Consider the following 22,713-nt stretch of genomic DNA (forward strand, 5'->3'; position numbering starts at 1 on the left):
TAAGAAAATCGGGTTGTAAGTCTATCTTGCTTTCTTACCCGACTGCTTTTTTCCCCTGGTATTTATTATTATGTCGCATCCTGTTTGTCGCACTGTGTGGGTTTTGTTGGTTTTGGTTTTCAAATCCTCTGAGCTGTCGGGAAAAAATCCACAACAATACAACAAATTCGGGTTGGAAACCTTAATAAATACGTGGGAAAGCTCAGAAATGTCGGGTAACGCCCCTTTTTCGGGTTTGGGAGAATCCACATCGGGTCCGTCGGGAAAAAATGTCGCATGGTGTCGCAGACTGGCGCACGATGTCTGCGACATGGCGCAGACAAAGATGCGACAAAAAAACCCGACAAAAGAGGTCGGGTTTAGAATAGTAAATGAGGGCCGTTGAGAGTCACATGTCATGTGGCTTTTTATGATAAGTATCTCCTGTACTAGTGGATGAAAAAGAGGTTTTGGCATGTGTAAGGGAAGAGCAACATTTACATTGTGCATGGTTGCATTTAAAACATCCACTTTTATAAAGAAATGTGGACTTTTTTCCTTTACTTGAATTTTTCAGATTACTGGGAGCAAGGATATTTTTCAAAGATCTTTATCTCCGATATGTGACTCTCGGTTTGGGTGGAAGGACGGACCGGAGGAAAGGGTCATTCAATAAAATGTCCCAATGTTTGGTAAGGATGGTTTTGATTTGGCTAGCATTGTAGGAAAAGGTGGTAATAAAGTTACAAGATCTTTCATTTGCTATGTTTTCACTATTCTGGATATTTATTTTAGGTTCAAATCTGCATTTGGCTTGTGTTGTGCACTATCCCTTTTATCTGCTGCACAAACAATGTTTGAAGGATATTGTTTTGCGATAAACCTGGATTTTAAAATGCTGCTTTGTTTTTTGTAGTTGGATTTGAATGTGCAGTTTCTCCGAATCCGCTTGAATTGGCCATACGGCAGGTTGAGCAACTATTTTTTGTAATGTGAACTTTCAAAGTATAGATAGCTGTTGCTATCTACCTTTTTAAAGTAAGTCTTAGTACCTATTTTTTTATCGATGGAGTGAAAGACCGAGACATCTAGGAATTCAGCATGATTGTCAAAAATTTGATGAGTGAATTTCAGACCCCATATGTTGTTATTGAGGTATTGTAAAAATTAATCTAAATCTGTATTGGAACCATCCCAGATAATACAAATATAATCTATATAAGGTATGTAGTATTTACAATGGTGAAACAGATGGTGATTGTAATTATAAGTTTCTTCGAAACGTCCCACAAATAGGTTCGCAAAACTGGGCGCAAAACGCGTCCACATAGCAGTTCCTTTTTGCTGCGTATACATTTTGTTTAAAAAAGAAAAATAATTATGGGTAAGAATAAAATGGATCCCCTTTAAAACAAACTCTTTTTGGATTGGAGGTATAAGGTCATCACAAGAGAGGTAATGTGAGACAGCTTCCAGACCCAGATTGTGGTTGATAATAGTATAAAGGGATGATATGTCCATAGTTATAAATTTAAAATGATTCCCCCCATTTGATCTCTAAAAGTGATTGAATAAAATCGGTGGTATCCTTTTAAAAATTACTTTAGTTTGATGACATACCTCTGTAAAATGATGTCGATGTAGTGGGATAAATTTAAGGTGAGGGAATTGATGCCAGATATAATTGGTCTTCCTGGTCGCTGTTCGATGTTCTTGTGCACCTTGGGAAGATGGTAAAATATGGGGAGAGCGGGTTCCTGTATGAGTATATATTCAGCTTTATGTTTGGATAAGGCGCCTTCTAATAGATAATGTTTGATTAATTGTTTTACATCTTCAGTATATTCCTTGGTGGGTTTGTTCGTGAGTGCTTTATAAAAGGTAGTGTCAGAGAGTTGCCTGTGGGCTTCTGTAATATAGTCCTCCCTGTTTAGCACTACTACACCGCCCGCCCCCTTTGTCCGCTGGCTTGATGATAATGTTTTCATTGAGAGCTAGTTGTTTTAAAGCAAATTGTTCTTTTTTAGATAGGTTGGAGGTGTGTGTGCGTGACTTTAGGTTTTCGAACTCTTTGGAAATTAGAGCGGAGAAGGTTTCAATATAACTACCCCGATGATGTATGGGGTATAATTGAGATTTTGTACGAAGGCCTGTACAGAATGGAGTAGGTGTAGAGGTAGTGTCCAGTGGATTGTCAGTGTTAGTAGCTTTGGTACTATTGTCTTGCATGTTGAAATGACGTTTGATTCAGTCAGTTTCCTATTAAAGGTATTGAGATCCAAAAATAGCTGGAAATCACTTGAGCTCATGGGGGGGCAGAAGGATAGGCCTCTTTCGAGAACCATCCTTTCAATGGGGTTGAGTGGATAGGATGAGAGAGTGAATATTTTAACGGTATTTATGTTAGATGTTTCAGATGGTGGTGTTTCTTTTTTCTTTTGTCTCTCTTCTGGCTCGTGCCCCTCTGCTACCTCTCTTTCTGAATTTTTTCTTTTTGTCCTTCGTGTGGGAGCCAGATGTATTTGTTCTGAGGTGTTGAGGCTGGTGATTGGCAGAGGGTGAGGAGACTGGATGGTAGTGGGAAGTGCTAAAAAAAACTGTTGTATCCCCATTGGGAGAGTGTGGATGGTGGGTGCAGATGGGGTATAGAAAGTATGATCCGGTGATGGTCCACTGATGAATGTGGGGGAGTTGATAGTGTTATGAATGGTAAGCAACGAATCTTCGGAGGAGAGTTCAGTGATGGAGTCAAAACATCCGGATTGAAGTACAGAGGTGGGGGCGGTGTTGTGTATTTGTTCTAGCATTGCTAATAGTTCTTCTGGAATAGTATGGGGAATGGGATGTATTTGAGCTGAATAGACTAGGGTATGGGTTTTTGAAAGAGGTGGTTGCTGTATATGGGGTTGAGGTGGAGTCTGGATAGTGTTGATAATATTGGTAGGTGAGACAGAATGTAGAGATGTTGGTTTGAACCTAATGGAGGCTATGAAGGTACGGGTGGGTTGTGGCTTTAATGGTCTATTCACACGTACAGTATTCTGTGCAGATTTGACACGCAGATTTAATGCACAGGATTTTCTGCTGCAGATTTCAATGTAAACTGAACACAGCTTGAAATCCTGTGCATCAAATCTGCACAGAATACTGTACGTGTGATAGACCCTAAAGGATACAGAGAGGGCTGGGGTTTGTGGTTGATATTGGGTCGTGGAATAGTGGTGGAGGGTTTTCTGTATTGTGAGCGATGTTGATGACGTGATTTGGGAACCGATTTGTTAATAGTGTCATTGGTATTTTTTAACCAGTATTTCACATTGTTGGTAGCATAATCATGTTGATCTCTAGACAGTTTGCCCAATTTTTTTGACAAAAACGTCTTTCAGTTTTATGAATTTTAGATTTTAGATGAAAGGTACTACGTTTCTCCTAGCTTTCTATTTCTTTTGATGACCCTCTCTCTCTGCTGTCAAACATAAGAATTATCCTTTTCTTCTTCCCCAACTCTTTTTCACTGGTTTTTATGCATATTATACTGACTCCAACCTGTTATGCTATCCCATGACCTTTTACCTTTTGCACCATCCTCCATTTTGTATGCTAATCACCATGTGTGTATAAACCCTCCTTTGTGTTATGTTATGCATGTACTACTGTCAATCTGAAGAAGGGGTAGCCTCATCCCAAAACGCGTCATTGCTGTATTGCTGTACATCCAAAAAATTTACCCTACTTTACTACCTCGTGACCTGAGTGTAACTATTTCTACTTAGATTCTGAGCACCTGCTGCCAAGGTCATCTTGTCCTTCCCATATCCTGTACTTCACAGGACACCGGCTGGCTGTTCCTGGGACCTTTGGGCTGCACAGATCCACATCATCCTCATACCCCAATCTACAGAGCCTGCACCCCTCCCGCAAGGGAACCCCCCCCATTAGTTTAGGGTAACCGTCCTCTGGTCTCCTTTTTACTTTCTTGTATACATTTTAAGAACATTCCAGAGTAGGAGAAAATCCCCATAGCAAACATATGCTGCTCTGGACAGTTCCTAAAATGGACAGAGATGTCAGCAGAGAACACTGTGGTCATTATGGCAGCAGAGAGAACTGTGTTCCAAAAGGAAAAGAATTTAAGATTTTTTTTTTATAGAAGTAATTTACAAATCGCAATAGAAGAAGGAAATGATGTCCGCACTCACCATGCCGTAGAAAGTAGGATATGCTTTATTAGCGTCTTCAGAGTTCCATAAGAAACAATATCAAAAACACCCGGGTGCAGGGAGGGGGAGCTGCTCCTGGCAAGGAGACTGGGAGCGGCTGTCAGGAAATCAAACATGTTGCTGTTGTTCCTGACAGCCGCTCCCAGTCTCCTTGCCAGGAGCAGCTCCCCCTCCATGCACCCGGGTGTTTTTGATATTGTTTCTTATGGAACTCTGAAGACGCTAATAAAGCATATCCTACTTTCTACGGCATGGTGAGTGCGGACATCATTTCCTTCTTCTATTGCGATTTTATCAGGACTGTTACCTGTGTATGTCCAGCACCTTATCCAGCCAAACCCGGGAATACTGATTAGATGTCTGCATAGTGGTTTTTCAGCAGTGCCCACACACTCCTCTCTTACTACTATTAATTTACAAATCTGTTTAACTTTCTGGCACAAGTTGATTAAAAAGAAAAAAGTTTTCCAACGGAGTACCCCTTTAACCCCTTAATGACCAAGCCCATTTTCACCTTAAGGACCAGGCCAATTTTATTTTAGCGTTTTCGTTTTTTCCTCTTCACCTTCTAAAATCCATAACTCTCTTATATTTCCATCTAAAGACCCATATAAGGGCTTGTTTTTTGCGTGACCAATTGTACTTTGTAATGAAACCTCTCATTTTACCATAAAATGTACAGCGAACCCCCCAAAAAAAACATTTTTATGGAGGAAATTTAAATGAAAACCATTTCACTTTTTTTACTTTTTTATTTTAAAATTTTTCAAAATTTTTTTTAACACTTTTTATGTCCCCATAAGGGACTATCTATAGCAATCCTTTGATTGCTAATACTGTGCAGTGCTATGCATAGGACACAGCACTGCTCAATATTATCGGTGATCTTCTGCTCTGGTCTGCTCGATCGCAGACCAGAGCAGAAGACCCCGGGAGACGGCCGGAGATAGGTAAGGGGACCTCCGGCTTTCATGCTGGATAATCGGATCCCCGCGGATCATCCAATTAAAGTGCCGCAATGCCGCAGATGCCGTGATCTGTATTGATCACGGCATTGGAGGGGTTAATGGCAGACATCCGCATTACGGGCGGGTCCCCGGCTGCTGCTAGAAGCCAGAACCTGTCGTGTATGACGCGAGCACCGCTCCGATGCTCGTGGTCATGCACAGGACGTAAATTTGGAAGTCCCGCCAAACCAGGACGTACATTTACTTCCGTGGTCGTTAAGGGGTTAAATCCCTTTTTTTTTTTTTTTTTGCAACGTTATAGCCTCTCTAGGGGACTATAACATGCAGTACATTGATTGCCAGCACTGATTAATGCTATGCCATAGCATTGCATTGATATGTGTTATCGGCGGTTGATTGCTCAAGCCTGGATCTCAGGCTTGGAGCAATCAATCGCCGATCAGACATCAAGGAGGAAGGTAAGGGACCCTCCTCGTGCGTCCTAGCTGATCGGGACACCACGGTTTCACTGCGGTGGTCCTGATCAGCCCGACTGAGCTGCCGGGAATGCTTTTTTGACATTTAGACGCGGCGATCAACTTTAAAGAAAAACATAGAAAAATGGTTTAATACATTGTGGGTGCTCTTCTCTGGGGAGAGCACCCATAAAGTAAAGGGCTTTTCACAGTTTACATTTTCAACATGCCTTTTTTAACACCTTTAGGGATGCATGCTCAAAAGCTGGGTGTGTGGGACCGATCAGGGTGATGTTCAGATTTAACTCTTTAGACGTTGTGATTAAAGTTCATCACCAGAGGCCGCTCTAGGTCTTTGTGAGGCCTTAGGTGAAACTCCATCATTAAGCCCCCCACCCCCGTGAATGTAAGAAACTGGCAGTGCATACCATGTATTCATCGCCTCTCACCAGGGGCACATGCAGGATCTTCTCAAGGATTGGGGTTTAAAAACATAAAATAACACCCCCACACCAGGACGACCTATTACTACTGCAGTAACTAATACTATCATACTGTTATTCATAAAAAAAAAACACTATACAGAGACCAATATTACCACCATACAAGGTACAAATAATTGCACCATGCTATGTCTACTACTATTACCACCATATAGTGACGGGTTAATACTACCAAACTAATACTGAATAAAACCACTGTACACAGACCAATATCACCAATAACACCACAAGGAACAAAAAATACAAGGGTAAATCAATTTTACCACACCATTACTACACATTACCACCACATAAGGACTGGATAATACTCCCATACTGAAACTGAAAAAAAAAAAAAAAAACATTGTTCACCTTCACTGGTGACCCTAGTACTACACATGCTCTGCAGACCATATAAGTCACTACATACAGTTACATCAGGTGACTCGCAGGTGATGTCTTCTTTGATTATAGTCTTTCACTTTCCATTTTTCTTCTCCATATGGCCCAGACCCTTTACACAAGTGTCCCAAGTTAGTAGGTGCCACCTGTAGGTAGGTCCCCCTGAAGGTAGTTACTCCCTGTAGGTAGGTCCCCCTGTAGATTGTAGCCTCCTGTTTATAGTGGCAGCCCCCCCCCCCTGCATATAGTAGGAGCAGCCCTATGCTTATAGTAGGAGTACCTCCTTTAGGTAGTAGTACCTTTTAGGCAGTAGCAGCAGAACACCTCTTTAGGCAGTAGAAGCAGCAGCAGCCCCCTTTAGACAGTAGTAGCAGGAGAGCCCCTTTTAGGTAGTATAAGTAGCAGAAGCCCCCTTTAGGTAGTATTTGCAGCAGAAGCCCCTTTAGGTAGTAGTAGCAGTAACAGCCCCTTTTGAGTAATAGTAGTAGCAGTTCCCTTTTAGTTAGCTACAGCAGCCCTCTTTGGGGTAGTAAAATCAGCAGCCCCATTTAGGTAGTAGTAGTAGTAGTAGTAGTTGTAGTAGTGGTAGTAGTATTCATGAGGTTGAAAAAAGACCAGAGTCCATCACGTTCAACCTATATCCCTATATCCCAGTCAGAATGAATCCCTGGATGAACGTTCTGTCCCTATAATTCTAATATACATAACCAGCAATGTTCTTACTCTCCAAAAATGCATCCAGACCCCTTTTAAATTATTTTACAGAGTTCCCCATGACCACCTCCTCCAGGAGAGAATTCCACAGTCTTACTGCTCTTACAGTAAAGAACCCCCGTCTGTGCTGGTATAGAAACCTTCTTTCCTCTAAACGGAGAGGATGCCCCCTTGTTATAGATACAGTCCTGGGTATGAATAGATCATGGGAAAGATCTCTGTACTGTCCCCTGATATATTTATACATAGTTATTAGGTCTCCCCTAAGCCTTCTTTTTTCTATACTAAATAACCCTAATTATGATAATCTTTCTGGGTACTGTAGTCCTCCCATTCCCCGTATTACCCTGGTTGCCCGTCTTTGAACCCTCTCCAGCTCCACTGTATCTTTCTTGTACACTGGTGCCCAGTACTTTTACACAGTAGAAGTAGAAGAAGAAGCCTCCTTTAGGCAATAGCAGAAGCCCCCTATGGGCAGTATAGGCAGCAGCAGCCCCCTTTAGGCAGTGGAAGCAGCAGCAGTCTCCTTTAGGCAGTATAAGCAGCAGTGACCCCCTTTAGGCAGTAGAAGCAGCAGCAGCCCCCTTAAGACAGTATAAGCAGCAGCCCATTTAAGGCAGTATAAGCAGCAGCCCCCTTTAAGCAGCAGCAGCAGCCCCCTTTAAATAGAAGTAACATCAGCCCCCTTTAGGCAATAGAAGCAGCAGCCCCCTTAAGGTGGTAGTAGCAGCAGAAGCCCCCTTTAGGTGGTTATAGCAGCCTCATTTAGGAAGTAAAATCAGCAGCCCCTTTAGTTAGTAAAAATCAGCAGCCCCATTTAGGTGGTAGAAATAGTAGCCCCCTTCAGAAAGTTCACATCAGCTCAGAGAAAAATACAGGTGGCACTACTGCATAAATACAGTACAGTGAAGTGAAAAAATTAATCATAAAATGCTACACATGAGAGGTATCCATGCGGGACATAAAAACTCTGCAGGGGTGCAATCTACTGAAAACAGGCTCAGTCTTCATAAACCAAATGCAATAGAAAAGGAGAAGATAGATGCACTCACCCTTTAAAACTTTACTGTTATTTAATCCATTAAAAATGATCCCGCAGGAAGGGAAGAAAAAATACTCTGGCAGCCGCCGGATCTACTGGCAACAGGCTGTTTCGCGGTTACCCCTGCATCCACTGGCAAAGTGCAACAAAGAGGTTTTTATTCAATTTCCTCCTACAAATATATAGATTTTTTTTTTTTTACCGTAAAATTTGTGATTTTAGTACAAAGTGCAAATGGTTGTAAATTAAACAAGCCCACATATGGGTCTGTAAGTGGAAAGTGTAAGTGCTATGAATATTAGAATGTGAGGAGGAAAAAACTAAATTGCAAAAATGAAAAATCCCTGCATCCTAAAGGTGTTAAACAGAAAGGCATGCTAAAAATGCACAATGTGAAAAGACCTGACTCACTACTCCCCTTCCTGATTTTCATTTTCCTGTGTAGCTCCACCTCAAGTGACATTAGTAGAGGAGGGGTTACACAGGACCAGGCTGCAACAAAAACTCAAATTGTAGGTGGACGTCTGATCACCGTATACTATATAATTGATTATAATTATGGGTTTAGCAGACCTTTTTTTTTTAATAGTTTTCGTCACCCCCCCCCCCCCCCCCCCAACCAATAGCAGCCGGCGGGGGAGGGGTTAACTGCATCTTCTTGCAACTCTGCCCGTTAGCTGAGTTCATTCCCCCCCCCCCCCCCCCGACCCCCTAATAGGTCCCCAGGGGTCTGCTGGAGATTTTTCAGCTTTACCCGGGCCCTATTAGGGGTTTAGGGTGCTGCATTTGCCCCTACCCCCCCCCCCTAATTTTATTTTTTTTTTGTTCATATAACGGTGTGTGATTTCTAATCACACACCGTTATATATATAGTATACACCAAGCACACACACACTACATACATCCCCGCGATCCACCCCCCCCCCCCCCGCAGAAAAAGACTATGGCTCGACGGGCATTTTCGGTAGCGGAGGCATACGCTTTTCTTGCCTCCGACTCCGAATCTGTCAGTGAGGATGATGAAGATCCAACATTCCTGTGTTCTTCATCGTCCTCCTCATCATCTAGTAGTGATGATGAGCCCCCTGCATGGCGGCGGAGACGCCGCCAGGCGAGGCCACGCACCCCCCATGAAAGTGCCCCAGTGGCTGGCACTAGTGCGAGTGGTGATGCCGCTCGTACTAGGGGTCCGACCCCCCCAGGCGATTTTACCAGAGCCCCCTTCCGGTGAACTTGTCTGGAGACCCCCAGAGGGTTATCAGTCACGGATTACGGAGTTTGTTGGCGACTCTGGAATCCGGATTGACACTGCTGGGTTCACTGAATTTGACTTTTTCAGTTATTTTTTCAGTGACAGCCTGGTCAATCACATGGTGGAGCAGACGAATCTGTACGCCAGGCAGTTCATCGCCCACCACCCTGATTCTTTTTTGGCCTGGTCCAATGAATGGTACGCTGTCAGTGCAGCCGAAATGAGGACATTTTGGGGCCTCGTGCTGCACATGGGCCTGGTCAAAAAGCCAAGTGTCAGGCAGTACTGGAGCGGGGACGTCCTATATCAGACCCCGCTGTAGAGTATGGCCATGGCACGGAAGCTGTTCGAGGCCATTCAGAAATACCTGCAATGCGGCATGTCCACCCCGAAGTGATCCCACCTATGACCGGCTTTACAAAGTGAGGCCGGTCATCGATCACTTTGGGGCCAAATTTTTGGAGGCCTATGTACCGCTTAGGGAGCTCTCTGTAGATGAGTCTCTCATCAGTTTTAAGAAGAGACTCATCTTCCGCCAGTATATTCCCTCGAAGCTGGCGCGATATGGCGTAAAGCTATATAAACTTTGTGATAGTACCTCCGGGTACACTCTCAAGTTTAAGGTGTATGAGGGATGAGATTCCCGTATTGAACCCCCAGATTGTTCCCCCACTCTGGATGTTAGCGGGAAAATCGTTTGGGACCTTATGTACCCATTGCTGGATAAGGGTTACCACGTGTACGTGGACAACTTTTATACCAGCATCCCTCTCTTCACATCCCTTGCCGCCAGATCGACGTCCGCTTGTGGGACCGTACGGAAGAATCAGAGAGGCCTCCCTCTAAATTTTGTTCAGACACCTATGCCCAAGGGTGAGTCCCGTGCCCTCACCCATGAAAACCTGTTGCTGGTCAAGTATAAGGATAAGAGGGATGTCCTTATGCTGACCACTATTCATGGTAACGGCAGCTCACCTGTCCCTGTGCGAGGCACCACAACAACTGTCCTCAAGCCTGATTGTATTCTGGACTACAATCGGGATATGGGGGGAGTTGATCTTTCTGATCAAATCCTGAAGCTATATAACGCCATGCGGAAAACACGTGTATGGTACAAGAAAGTTGCGGTCTACTTGGTACAGGTTGCCATGTTCAACTCTTTTGTAATGTACCAGAATGTTGGCAACACAGGGACATACCTTCAGTTCCAAGAAGAAGTCCTAAAGGTCCTGATCTTTGCTGACCGGGAAAGAGCAGGCCGGACTTCCCAAGGAACTGAAGTTATAGGTGCCAGGATCGTCCCAGGCCAACAATTTCCAGGTGAGGTCCCCCACACTGGAAAGAAGGGATGATCCCAGAAAAAATGCAGTGTGTGTAACAGGAGGGGGATTCGGAAGGACACCACCTATCAATGTGACACTTGCCCTGATCATTAGGGCCTCTGCATTAAAAACTGCTTCAGGGAGTATCACACTTCCATGCAGTACTAAATTTTCCCTTTTCATTTAAATTTTCCATAATTTGACCCCAATGTACCAAGTCCAGAGTACATTCCAAGTTTTAACCCCATAAAACCACTAAATTGCCCAAAAAACTGATAAGACCTCTGGGGGTATTGTTTTTCTCTGGTTCATGGGTCAGTGAGTCACTATCATCGGGGACTTTTTAATGTTGCCTCAAATGTGCAGCGCTCTCTCTCCACATGAGCGGGGTGCACATTTGAGGAAACAGGTTAGGGACGGCCACACACATCACATTCCCAGAATGATGATTCAGAGCATAGGGTTTGGGGTGGGCATATTTTTTAGTTTTGGCTATGCCTGGGTCATCATTCTGGGAACATAACCTGTTTTATCCTTTTATGTCCCACTGTACCCCTTGTTAGTTATTAGTGTACCCCATATGATGCCCCTTGAGGGGGGGTCCCACTGTTCTGGCTGCATAGGCAGAAGCTCAAGGCCCCTGACTGCCCTCCTGCTCCTCCGTGACCAGTGTGCACCCGGAGATCCGTTTTACGCCCAGATATGAGGTATGTCCTTTTTCCAAAGAAATGTATTTACAAATTAAATTATTTTTGCTTTTCTGGCAGTAAATGCGACATGCCCCCCATTTCAGAGAAATTAGCAAATGTGACTCCTTCTCTTCTGAGCATTGTAGCGCTCCTGCAGTGCATTTGACGTCCACTAATGGGGTACCTCCATATTCAGAAGAGATGGGGTTACACATTTTGGGGGGTATTTTCTGCTATTAACCCTTGCAAAAAAGTGAAATTTGGGGGGGAAATACACTTTTTTTTTTTTACATATGCAAAAGTTGTGAAACCCCTGTGGGGTATTAAGGCTCCCGTTATTCCTTCTTACGTTCCTCAAGGGGTCTAGTTTCCAAAATGGTATGCCATGTGTTTTTTTTTTTGCTGTCCTGGCACCATAGGGGCTTCCTAAATGCGACATGCTCCCCGAGCAAAATTTGCTCTCAAAAAGCCAAATATGACTCCTTCTCTTCTGAGCATTGTAGTTCGCCCGTAGTGCACTTCAGGTCAACTTATGGGGTACCTCCATACTCAGAAGAGATGGGGTTACAAATTTTGGGGGGTATTTTCTGCTATTAACCCTTGCAAAAATGTGAAATTTGGGGGGAAACACACATTTTTAGTGAAAAAATATATATATTTTTTTACATATGCAAAAGTCGTGAAACCCCTGTAGGGTATTAAGGCTGGGTTCACACTGTGGAATTTCTGGGCAGAATTTCTGCCGGAGATCGAGCCGGCGGCACTAGGAGCATGTGGACTACATTGCCGTTCCCATAGATGGCAATGCATTTCTGAGCAGATCTCCTAAAAGATTCACCCAGAAATGCATTGCAGTCTATGGGGGCAGCAATGCAGTCCGCGTGGTCCTAGCGCCGCCGGCTCGATCTCCAGCAGAAATTCTGCCCAGAAATTCTGCAGTGTGAACCCAGCCTAAGGCTCACTTTATTCCTTGTTACGTTCCTCAAGGGGTCTAGTTTCCAAAATGGTTTGCCATGTGTTTTTTTTTTTTCCTGTTCTGGCACCATAGAGGCTTCCTAAATGCGACATGCTCCCCGAACAAAATTTGCTCTCAAAAAGCCAAATATGACTCCTTCTCTTCTGAGCATTGTAGTGCACTTCAGGTCAACTTATGGGGTACCTACATACTCAGAAAAGATGGGGTTACAAATTTTGGGGGGCATTTTCTCCTATTACTCCTTGTAAAGATTTTAAATTTGGGGGAAAACTAGAGTTTTAGTGGGGGAAAAAAATTTACACATCCAACTTTAACGTAAAGTCGTCAAACACCTGTGGGGTGTTAAGGCTCACTGGACCCCTTGTTACGTTCCTTGAGGGGTGTAGTTTCCAAAATAGTATGCCATGTGTTTTTTTTTTTTTGCTGTCCTGGCACCATAGGGGCTTCCTAAATGTGACATGCCCCCCAAAAACCATTTCAGAAAAACTCACTCTCCAAAATCCCACTGCCGCTCCTTCCCTTATGAGCCCTCTACTGCGCCCGCCGAACACTTGACATACACATATGAGGTATTTCCTTACTCGAGAGAAATTGGGTTACACATTTTAAGAAAATTTCTCTCTTTTTACCCCTTGTAAAAATGCAAAAACTGGGCTTACGAGAACATGTAAGTGTAAAAAATGAAGATTTTGAATTTTCTCCTTGAACTTGCTGCTATTCCTGTGAAACACCAAAAGGGTTAGCAAACCTTTTGAATGTCATTTTGAATACTTAGAGGGGTGTAGTTTTTATAATGGTGTCATTTATGGGGTATTTCTAATCAGAAGGCCCCTCAAATCCACTTCAAAACCTAACTGGTCCCTGAAAAAATCCGATTTTGAAAATTTTGTGAAAAATTGGAAAATTGCTGCTGAACTTTGAAGCCCTCTGATGTCTTTCAAAAGTAAAAACATGTCAACTTTATGATGCAAACATAAAGTAGACCTATTGTATATGTGAATCAATATATAATTTATTTGGAATATTCATTTTCCTTATAAGCAGAGAGCTTCACAGTAAAAAAAAATGCAACATTTTCAATTTTTTCATCAAATTTTGGAATTTTTCACCAAGAAATGATACAAGTATCGACAAAATTTTACCGCTAACATAAAGTAGAGTATGTCACGAAAAAACAGTCTCGGAATCAGAATGAAAGGTAAAAGCATCCAAGAGTTATTAATGGTTGAAGTGACAGTGGTCAGATGTAAAAAAAAATGGCCGGGTCCTTAAGGTATATTTGGGCTGGGTCCTTAAGGGGTTAAGCATGCACACAGTATGTCTTACTGGTTGTAAGTTAATAGCACAGTAAAAGCACCTACATTTAATGCACATTAGCCCTCTAAATCGCTTCTATGTCTATTTTATTGGTTTAATCTAGCACACATTATATTTACCTTGTTGTAGGAGAACAACACTGTAACAAACCCTCTCCTCATGTAATCTCCTTACTACTGGGGTGACACACTGTAACCAACCCCTTCCCCATGTAATCTCCTTACTGCTTTGGTGTAAGTTAAATAGTGTTAAAAGTTAATGTGACTAGTAGGTGAGTAAATCACCTCCAAAAAATTGTTGGATTGGGTAGAACAATGAAGACACCTGCCAGTAAGAATATTGGTGGCAGTAGCAGCAGCCAGGTGCCTGGTGGTAGCAGTAACAGCCGAGTCAGCAGTCCAAAATTCTCACGGTCTGCCAGAGGTTGTAAGGTTTCACAGGATACTACAGCCCTTGTTGGCTGGTTAACTCATTTGAGGTCTTCAATTGAGTCTTCATTGACTCATTTGAGGTCTTCATTTGAGGAGTAAATATATACCACCACACAATAACTGGATAATACCACCCTATTGTACTGAATAAAACCACTATACACAGACCAGTATGCTATAAAGGATCTGTATACCATATAAGTGATTATATACAGGACCATATGGCGGTAGATATATGGTCTACACATTCTGTGTACAGCTGATAAGTGATTACCATTACATTTTGGGACTCAAAATTACGTCTTTTCTGATCGGCGGTGTCCTCTTTCCTTTTCTTCTCTGTCCGGATCAGACCGCCATGTGGATCTCTAAACATCTGCAGGACAAACATGTCAGACTCTGCATTTTTCCAGTGCCCTCCTCTCCTCTACACAATCTTTCCATCTATAGGCCCACAAACTGTAACCATGCCCTCCTTGGTGTCCTGCAAAGTAAAAGGGCAGGTAGGTAGGTAGCCAGGTAACTAGGTAGGTAGATCAGGAAGCCAGATATCTAAGTAGGTGACAAGCCAAGTAGGTAGGGTGCTAGCTAGGTAGTTAGGCAGCCATGTATGAAGGCCAGGTATGTACATAGTTAGGTAGCTGGGTATGTAGGTAGTTAGCCTGGTATGTAGGTATGTAGTTCGGCATCCAAGTATAAAGTTAGGTAGCCCCCCCTTCCCTGTAGGTATAGGCAGCAGAGTTAACCCCCTCCCCTTCCCTGTAGGTATAGGCAGCAGAGTTAACCCCACCCCTCCCCAAAGGTATAGGCTGCAGAGTTAGCTCCCACCCTTCCCCATAGGTATAGGCAGCAGAGTTAAACCCCCTCTCTCCTTAGGTATAGGCAGCAGAGTCCCACCCTCCACCCTCTTTCTCCATAGGTATAGGCAGAGTTCAACCCCCCCATTCCCCATAGGTATAGGCAGAGTTAAACCCCCTTTTCCCCATAGTCAGAGTTACCTCCCCCCTCCCCCCCCCCCCCCCTTTCCCCATAGGTATACCAAGGAGGGCATTATTACAGTTTGTGGGACTTTAGAGGGAAAGATAGTAAAAAAAAATAAAGTAAAATAAATGATGCTCACCTGATGTCCCATGCAGCGATCTCTTCAGCAGCAGGGGCCCGTGTCTTTTTCCCACCACAGTACAGGCACCGATGAGTGATGTCACCGGCGCCTGTACTGTGTGCTGCAGGGGGGTGAAGGTCACGTCTCCTAAGCTGCAGATGCAGCTCACCCAGAGGGGACGCCTTCTTCTGTATGTGCGTGTATTGCGCATACGGAGAAGGCAGCAATGTCTGCTGGGGATCTGGGACGAGTGTCCCGGATCCTCAGTAGTGGCGGCGGGCCCTTAACCTGGCAGGGCCCTCCGCCCCTGGGTGTGCTAAAGGTTGGAGTCCACAGGGCAGCAAAATTAGGAACACCCTTTGGGACAGGGATGCTGCAGCTCCGATCCCCATATCTCCAGGCGATTTTCCCTGGCCCTCCAGCAAAATGATGAGGAAAGAGCAGGTGCACTGCTGCTGAGCATGGAGCCAGGATCCAAAGAGGCCTACTCAGCTTCAGGTACTGCATTCCTTCCCCTCTACACCTCTTTGTCACCCTCTACCACCCCTGTACACTCTTCTGCCAACTCTGTACACCCCTCTGTCACCCCTTATATATAGGATAGGGTCACATGTACAGGATCTTCTGTATATGATGAGCACTATTTGAAGCTGCAGATTTTAATCTGTGTTCAATCAATACGTTTACATTGAAATCTGCAGCATCCATTAGTGCGCATCAAATATGCAGAAGTATGTGACCCTAACCTTAGTATAGATAAGTGCATTCCTCTTCTAATAATTCTGTTAATACTATCAGGATGAATAGAGGAGGAATGGGGGCATTTTTCTATACAATAGTATTTAATTTATCTAGTACATCTAAAATATATATAGTATCTATATAAAAAACTGCTTTGTGTCTGGCCTCAAAAGATGTAAGGGGTGATGAACGGCATCACCTCTTAAAGGGGTATTCCAAGATTTTTTTTTATTTGACTATGCTACAGGGGCTGTAAAGTTAATGCAGTTCATAATATAGTGTCTGTACCTGTGTGTGATGGTTTTCTCACAATTCTTCTGTGATTTTCACTCCAATATTTTTACCAGCATACAAAATGACTGTCTCGGATTTTTCCCAGCTTGCAATGCGGCTGAGACCTGACTCGCTAGTCAGCTGATGACAGGGAGCCTGTCTGCTTCAGTGGGTGGAGGGATCAATCTGCAACTAATGCAACAGCTGTAGGCACCCTGATTTGAATGGATGCAGCTCATTTATGTTTCAATGGGTGGGGTGGCTGATGTGTGGGAGGGAGGAAGATGGAATTGTGGGATTTGTAGTAAAAAAAAGAAACGTCAAACAGGAAATACTAGTTCACAAACAGCTAGCCACAGTGTTATGGTAATCTCACAACATAGCCATTTATACCCAAGACAAGCGCAGATCCTTCCAAATGCAGTAATGTCCATTACTGTCTGCCAGGTACATACTAAAATCACCTTATGCTGGATAACCCCTTTAACTCCTTCTTGGCTGACTTGGCAGAAGGCTTACACTATATTCCCAGCTAAGGAGCCTTCTGCTCTTAAACTGGAAATTCCTTTTAGAGCAGGGACTTCTGTCAGGGCTCCTATATAGTGAACAAAGATGCACTGTACACTGCTGTTTACTGTACAGGCTGCGGAGTTAATAGCATCACCATTTAACTCCTTACACTCCATATTCTGGGCACTTTGCAACAACCCCATGGAGTGCAGGACCTGCACATTTATTGAGAGTTTAGTAGCATATTTGCTTAAAATTAAAGTCTATGGGGGAGATTTATCAAAACATGTGTAGCAGAAAATTGGAGCAGTTGCCCATAGCAACCAATCAGATTGCTTCTTTCACTTTTCAGAGGCCTATTTAAAAATGTGAGAAGCAATCTGATTGGTTGCTATGGGCAACTCCACCACTCTTCCTCTACACAGGTTTTGATAAATCTCCCCCTATATATTTGTACACTACAGTAGAAAGAAGATAGAAGATGGCACTCAATGATGTGGTGTCCAAAAAGTGTGAAGTTTTAATAAGGTCTTTCTCAAGCATCACCTTGTATATTGATGGGCCAATAAAACTTCACTCTTTTTGGACACCTTATCATTGGAGTTCTTTCTACTTGTTACATAGCCTTGGTCAAGCTTGAGGACTGGCACCCACGGACTTGGAAGTCCCTAACACTGTGCGCTATTCCATACCTCCTTTGTATATATTGTACACTACAGTGATATTTAAAAAAAATCAAATGTATGTATTACTTACAGATGCTCTTCATAGTCCAAAGAAAATGCCTATGGGCAGTGCATATCAGTATGGGCGGAGCAATTTGGTATGGGTGGGATATATTGGCGTGGGTGTGGCATACCTTGAGGGGGAGGAGCTTAGGGGCCTCCTCAGTAGGTTTCGCAGGGGGGGCCCCCAAATTTATTGTTACCCCACTGGTCTGATCATATGACGGTGAGACAGCGGTCAGTGGATTCTTCATAATCTACAGTTACATGGCACAGTGGAAATGTCTGTCCAAGATGGTCTGTTTCCCCATCTCTTCCTTTGCTTCACCCCCCTACTGCAATGCAGAAGGATAGCACTAGTCACAAGGAGTTGTATAAGGACAGTCAACCTTTTGTGTGTTACCAAGGTGGTGGAAGCAGTGGCCGAGCCTAGCAGGACTGGTGGTAGTAGGCGTGGTGGAGATACTGTAAGACATCATGGTGACTATATTACGGGGGAGCAAGGAGCCCAAGAAGTTCATGCAGAGATGAGTGGTGGGGACGATGAGGAGTTTAACCTCTTAAGGATGCAGGGTGTACCTGAACACCGTGACCCCGCATCATACCGGGTTGGTCCCGCCGGCTAATGATAGCCGGGACCCTGGGCTCATAGCGTGCGGCACCGATTGTTGTGCCGCACGCTATTAACCCTTTAGACGCGGCGATCAAAGTTGATCGCTGCGTCTAAAAGGAAAGTAAAATCTTCCAGGCAGCTCAGTCGGGCTGATGGGGACTATTGCGATAAAATAGCAATGTCCCGATCAGCTAGGATGCGAGTGGAGGCCCCCTTACCTTGCTCTGTCGCATCCGATCGGCGTTTGATTGCTCCAAGCCTGAGCTACAGGCTTGAGCAATCAACCCCCTATAACGCTGGTCCATCCAAAGCTATGGCTTTGCAGGGATTAGTGTAAAAGATTAGTGTGTCAAGTGTTAAAGGCCCCTATGGGAGCTATAACACTGCAAAAAAAGGAAGTGAAAAAAATAGATAATAAAAATCATTTAACCCCTTCCCTAATCAAAGTTTGAATCACCCCCCTTTTCCCATTAAAAAATAACAGTGTAAATAAAAAAAAACATATGTGGTATCGCCGCGTGCGTAAATGTCCAAACTATAAAAATATATCGTTAATTAAACTGCAAGGTCAATGGTGTACACGTAAAAAAAATTACAAAGTCCAAAATAGCGTATTTTTGGTCACTTTTTTTTATACCATTCAAAAATTAATAAAAAGTGAACAAAGAGTCAGATCAAAAGAAAAATGGTACCGATAAAAACTTCAGATCACAAAAAATGAGCCCTCATACTGCCCTGTACGTTGAAAAATAAAAAAAGTTATAGGGGTCAGAAGAGGACATTTTTAAACGTTGAAATTTTCCTGCATGTAGTTATGATTTTTTCCAGAAGTAATACAAAATTAAACCTATATAAGTAGGGTACCATATCAACCGTATGGACCTACAGAATAATATGGTGTCATTTTTACCGAAATATGCACTGCGTAGAAACAGAAGCCTCCAAAAGTTACAAAATGGCATTTTTTCTTCGATTTTGTCGCACAATGATTTTTTTTCCATTTCGCTGTGGATTTTTGGGTAAAATGACTGTCACTGCAAAGTAGAGTTGGTGACGCAAAAAATAAGGATGATGACTAAGTGTTGTACAGGACGTGGGAACCAGAGAAGGGCATGGCCGATGAAGGGGTGGAACACCTCTCAAATGTTACAGACATAGGTCTGCTGGTCTGATCAGCTCATGTCAGGGTGACGCTGCTGCATATGAAGGTTTAAATCAAAATAAACCTTTCTAGAGGAGAGGCACAGTGTTGTGTCCTTCTCCTCAATTCCATCCATTATCTTTTGGGGAATCTATGTCCTATAGACTACAGTATTCTCCCAGTGACCCTGTTGTAGTGCGCCTTAATTCGCACCTGGTCAAGTTGTTGGTGGTGCAGGCGCTCCTGTACCATCTTGTTGACTCCACGCCACGGCCTTTAGGCAACTAATGGGGTGTACCCAGCCCAGGGCGCATACCTAGTTGCCATTCTTTTTCCAGGAAAGCCACCCCCGCTTTGCACAGTCATGTGGCGGAGAGGGTGGGGCACTCCATGTAGTTGTTGGTGTGCAGAACATGCATGCCACGGTAGATATGTTAAGTAGTAGGTAGGACCAAGGCCAATACATATCTTTTACAGCCCACTGGGTCAACATCCTTCAGAATGAGGCTTCACTGCAAGGAGGCCAGGAAATTATAGTGACACCTCTACGGTTGTGCCACCCATTCACCTTCCCCCTCATGCAGATCCTCCTCCATGAACATCTTGCATCCCCCCCCCCCTTCATATGCGCAAAATCAAGCACTGCCATGCTGTATTACATCTCCCTTGGCAAGAAAAACCACACAGTGGAGGGTCTGCTGCCCTGTCTGGAACAGGAAGTTTCACACTGGCTTTCTGGTTGCGATTTCATATTCTTAAATGTGGTCGCTTATAACAGCACAAGCATTGTGAAAAAACTGGGGGAGATTTATGAGAACCTGTCTAGAGGAAAAGTTGCTGCATTGCCCATGGCAACCAAAGATTTTTTTTGAAAAATGAAAGAAGAAACCTAATTGGTTGCCATGGGCAATGCAGCAACTTTTCCTCTGGATAGGTTTTGATAAATCTTCCCCACTGCATCATGGTGGCATGACACACGTGTTAAATCTTGTCATCTAACATTTCTTCAGAAATTGTAGTGGTTTCAGGGATGTGCTGGCTATGTTCAGGAAAGTTTGCATTCGGTTTAGCCTTTCTTATGCTTGTAAACATGCCCTCCTTGACCTAAAAGTCTTCCTCAATGACACCTTGTTTGCGACGTTCCAACGCAGTGGAACTCAACATTACAAATGTTGGAGCACCTGTAACAGCTAAAATGGGTGACAGACTTCCTAATGCAGCAGACAGCCGATTTTTGGAGCCAGTATGACTTTCAGCTGAGGCATTGGCAGCTACTCAGCGACACCTGTTGCATGCACAGGTCTTTCGAACAGGCAACAAGATTTTTCTGCAACGACAACATGGGAATTAGTGTTGTGATGTCGCCGATATTCCTTCTGGAGCAACTGTCATGATTGAGGAAGGTGGGTTGGAGGAGGGTTCACATCTGGGTTGCAGCAGTATGGATGCTCTCCTTGAGGAGGATGAGTAAGTTGGACCTAAGGAGGATTTAGAGATGGTGACAGTGATGATGATGATGATGATGATGAGGACCATGACAAACCTTGGTAGTATGAGACAGAGAAGGAACAAGCTGGGCCCTCAGAAAAGCTGTCAAGGATGGCTAGCTGTATGTTTCCCTGCTTGCGCAGTGACAGACATAGTGCACAATTAAAGGAAAGAAATGAGTACTGTAAAGCCATACTCTTAAACCCTTAGTATAAAACCACAATGGGGGAATTTTTTTTTCACCTTCTGAGAAGGAGGCTGAATTGGATTTTTATAAAGAAAAGCTATGCAGCCAGCTTGCCACAGCTTTCTAGCACCAAAATCCCCATTGAGTCAATGTTCCACTCCCTCTGCCAGCACCACCCCTCTAAGAGGCAGGAGCGGTGGCATCTTTACAATACAGTACGTGATGATGAAGATTTTGCATCTGGTAGTGTGTGTGTGTGTGTGTGTGTGTGTCGACATAAATTGTCCTCAAAGGGATGTAAACCACTACTTGAACAACCAGGTTGAGGCATACCTAAGCAGTGCCCTTTCGCTGACAGACATTCTGAGCCCAGACCCCATGGACTACTGGGTCACCACATTAGACCATTGGACAAAACTTGCGTAGTTTGCCATGGGTTTTCTGTCTTGTCCACTCTCCCAGTACAGCTTCAGAGAGTGTTCAGCGTGGCATGCAGTGGCATCACCCCTGAGCGAACAAAATTGTCAGCAACGTTGAAAAAACTTAGGTAGGCTTAAATCAGGCAATGTTCGGTGGGGAATTTAAAGGAGAAATGCGGCAGAAATCTTATCAGTTCCCCTGTGCCCGGGCTGCAAAAAAATTAAAATAAAATAAAACTCACCTTTCTACGTTCCCCTGTTTCTCCGGTATCGGCGTCCCGTTCCTCCGGGATGCCAATACCGGAGCAATGTAGGAAGGTGAGTTAAAGTTTATTTATTTTTTTAGTTTTTGCAGCCCGGGCACAGGGGAACTTAAAAGATTTCTGCCACATTTCTCCTTTAAACGTCCGGTGCCATATGCCGCTGATAGTACTACGACCACCCCTGCTGTACTCTGGCTACTACAAATCTGCGACCTTCTGGCGCATACTGAATGCTAGCATTATCACCAGTCCACCACATTCTGCTGTATGTTGGATGTTTACTAGTAACACCAGTCCATATGACCCTTGCTACTGCTACTTCCAGCCAGGCCTACACATACCCAACTCATGATCCTCCCCAAAAAAAGATAATTTGTTTATGCTTTTCATACAAAAGCTACTTCTTTACTATTTTGGGACTCCAATTCTGTTGCTACTCCCATAGTTTTGGAACGCTTGGAAAAAAGACACTGCATCTTCAGAAACTTCAGTGTGCATTTTTACACCTCCAGACATCTACCAACAACCAGGGATAGTTTATGTATCTTTATTTTAGTGTTAATAACCTAAAAAATCTGCTAGCTGTTAGTTACCACATTCGGGTTACCGCATATCGCCATAAATGAGCCGTCAAACCACTACTTAAATAGATTCCTAACAGTGCTATACAGGGCTCTAAAGCTCTTAGGCAGTATTATAAATGTGTTGAGGGGCTTATTTAATTGCCAGGACGCGACAAACTCGTTAGTCCAGAACCAAATGTTTTGCGAAAGTTTGTCAATTCCTGCTAATTGAACTTTTCACAAGTTTTCTTCTTATCTGTAGTTACAAGTGGTGTTAAAACGAGTGAATATAGTGAGAATATTGAATCTTTGTGGGGAGGTAAACAATAAAATTATAATTTTTTGTGTAATCTTAGAACCCCCCTTCCCCAAACATCACCTAGGAGATAAAAGGCAAGCTCAATTAATAAAGAACAGACTACCCAGGTGAGTACAGTGG

The 22,713-nt window shown here is 43.6% G+C and overlaps 1 protein-coding gene across 5 annotated transcripts in view; it reads left to right on the forward strand.

Moving 5' to 3' along the window:
- The window catches only part of SFT2D1 (SFT2 domain containing 1), a 205,277-nt gene that overhangs the window by 19,070 nt on the left and 163,494 nt on the right, over positions 1 to 22,713 (forward strand). For 3 of the 5 annotated variants that reach the window (XM_056566857.1, XM_056566861.1, XM_056566864.1), the window contains exon 2: positions 557 to 671. The exons of the other annotated variants lie outside the window; for them this stretch is intronic. In XM_056566857.1, the coding sequence (XP_056422832.1) occupies positions 557 to 671 (115 nt within the window). The remainder of the gene's footprint in view (positions 1 to 556; positions 672 to 22,713) is intronic. 5 annotated transcript variants of the gene reach the window in all.

Source organism: Hyla sarda, chromosome 3 (genome assembly GCF_029499605.1).
Source record: "Hyla sarda isolate aHylSar1 chromosome 3, aHylSar1.hap1, whole genome shotgun sequence".
Classification (NCBI taxonomy): Eukaryota; Metazoa; Chordata; class Amphibia; order Anura; family Hylidae; genus Hyla; species Hyla sarda.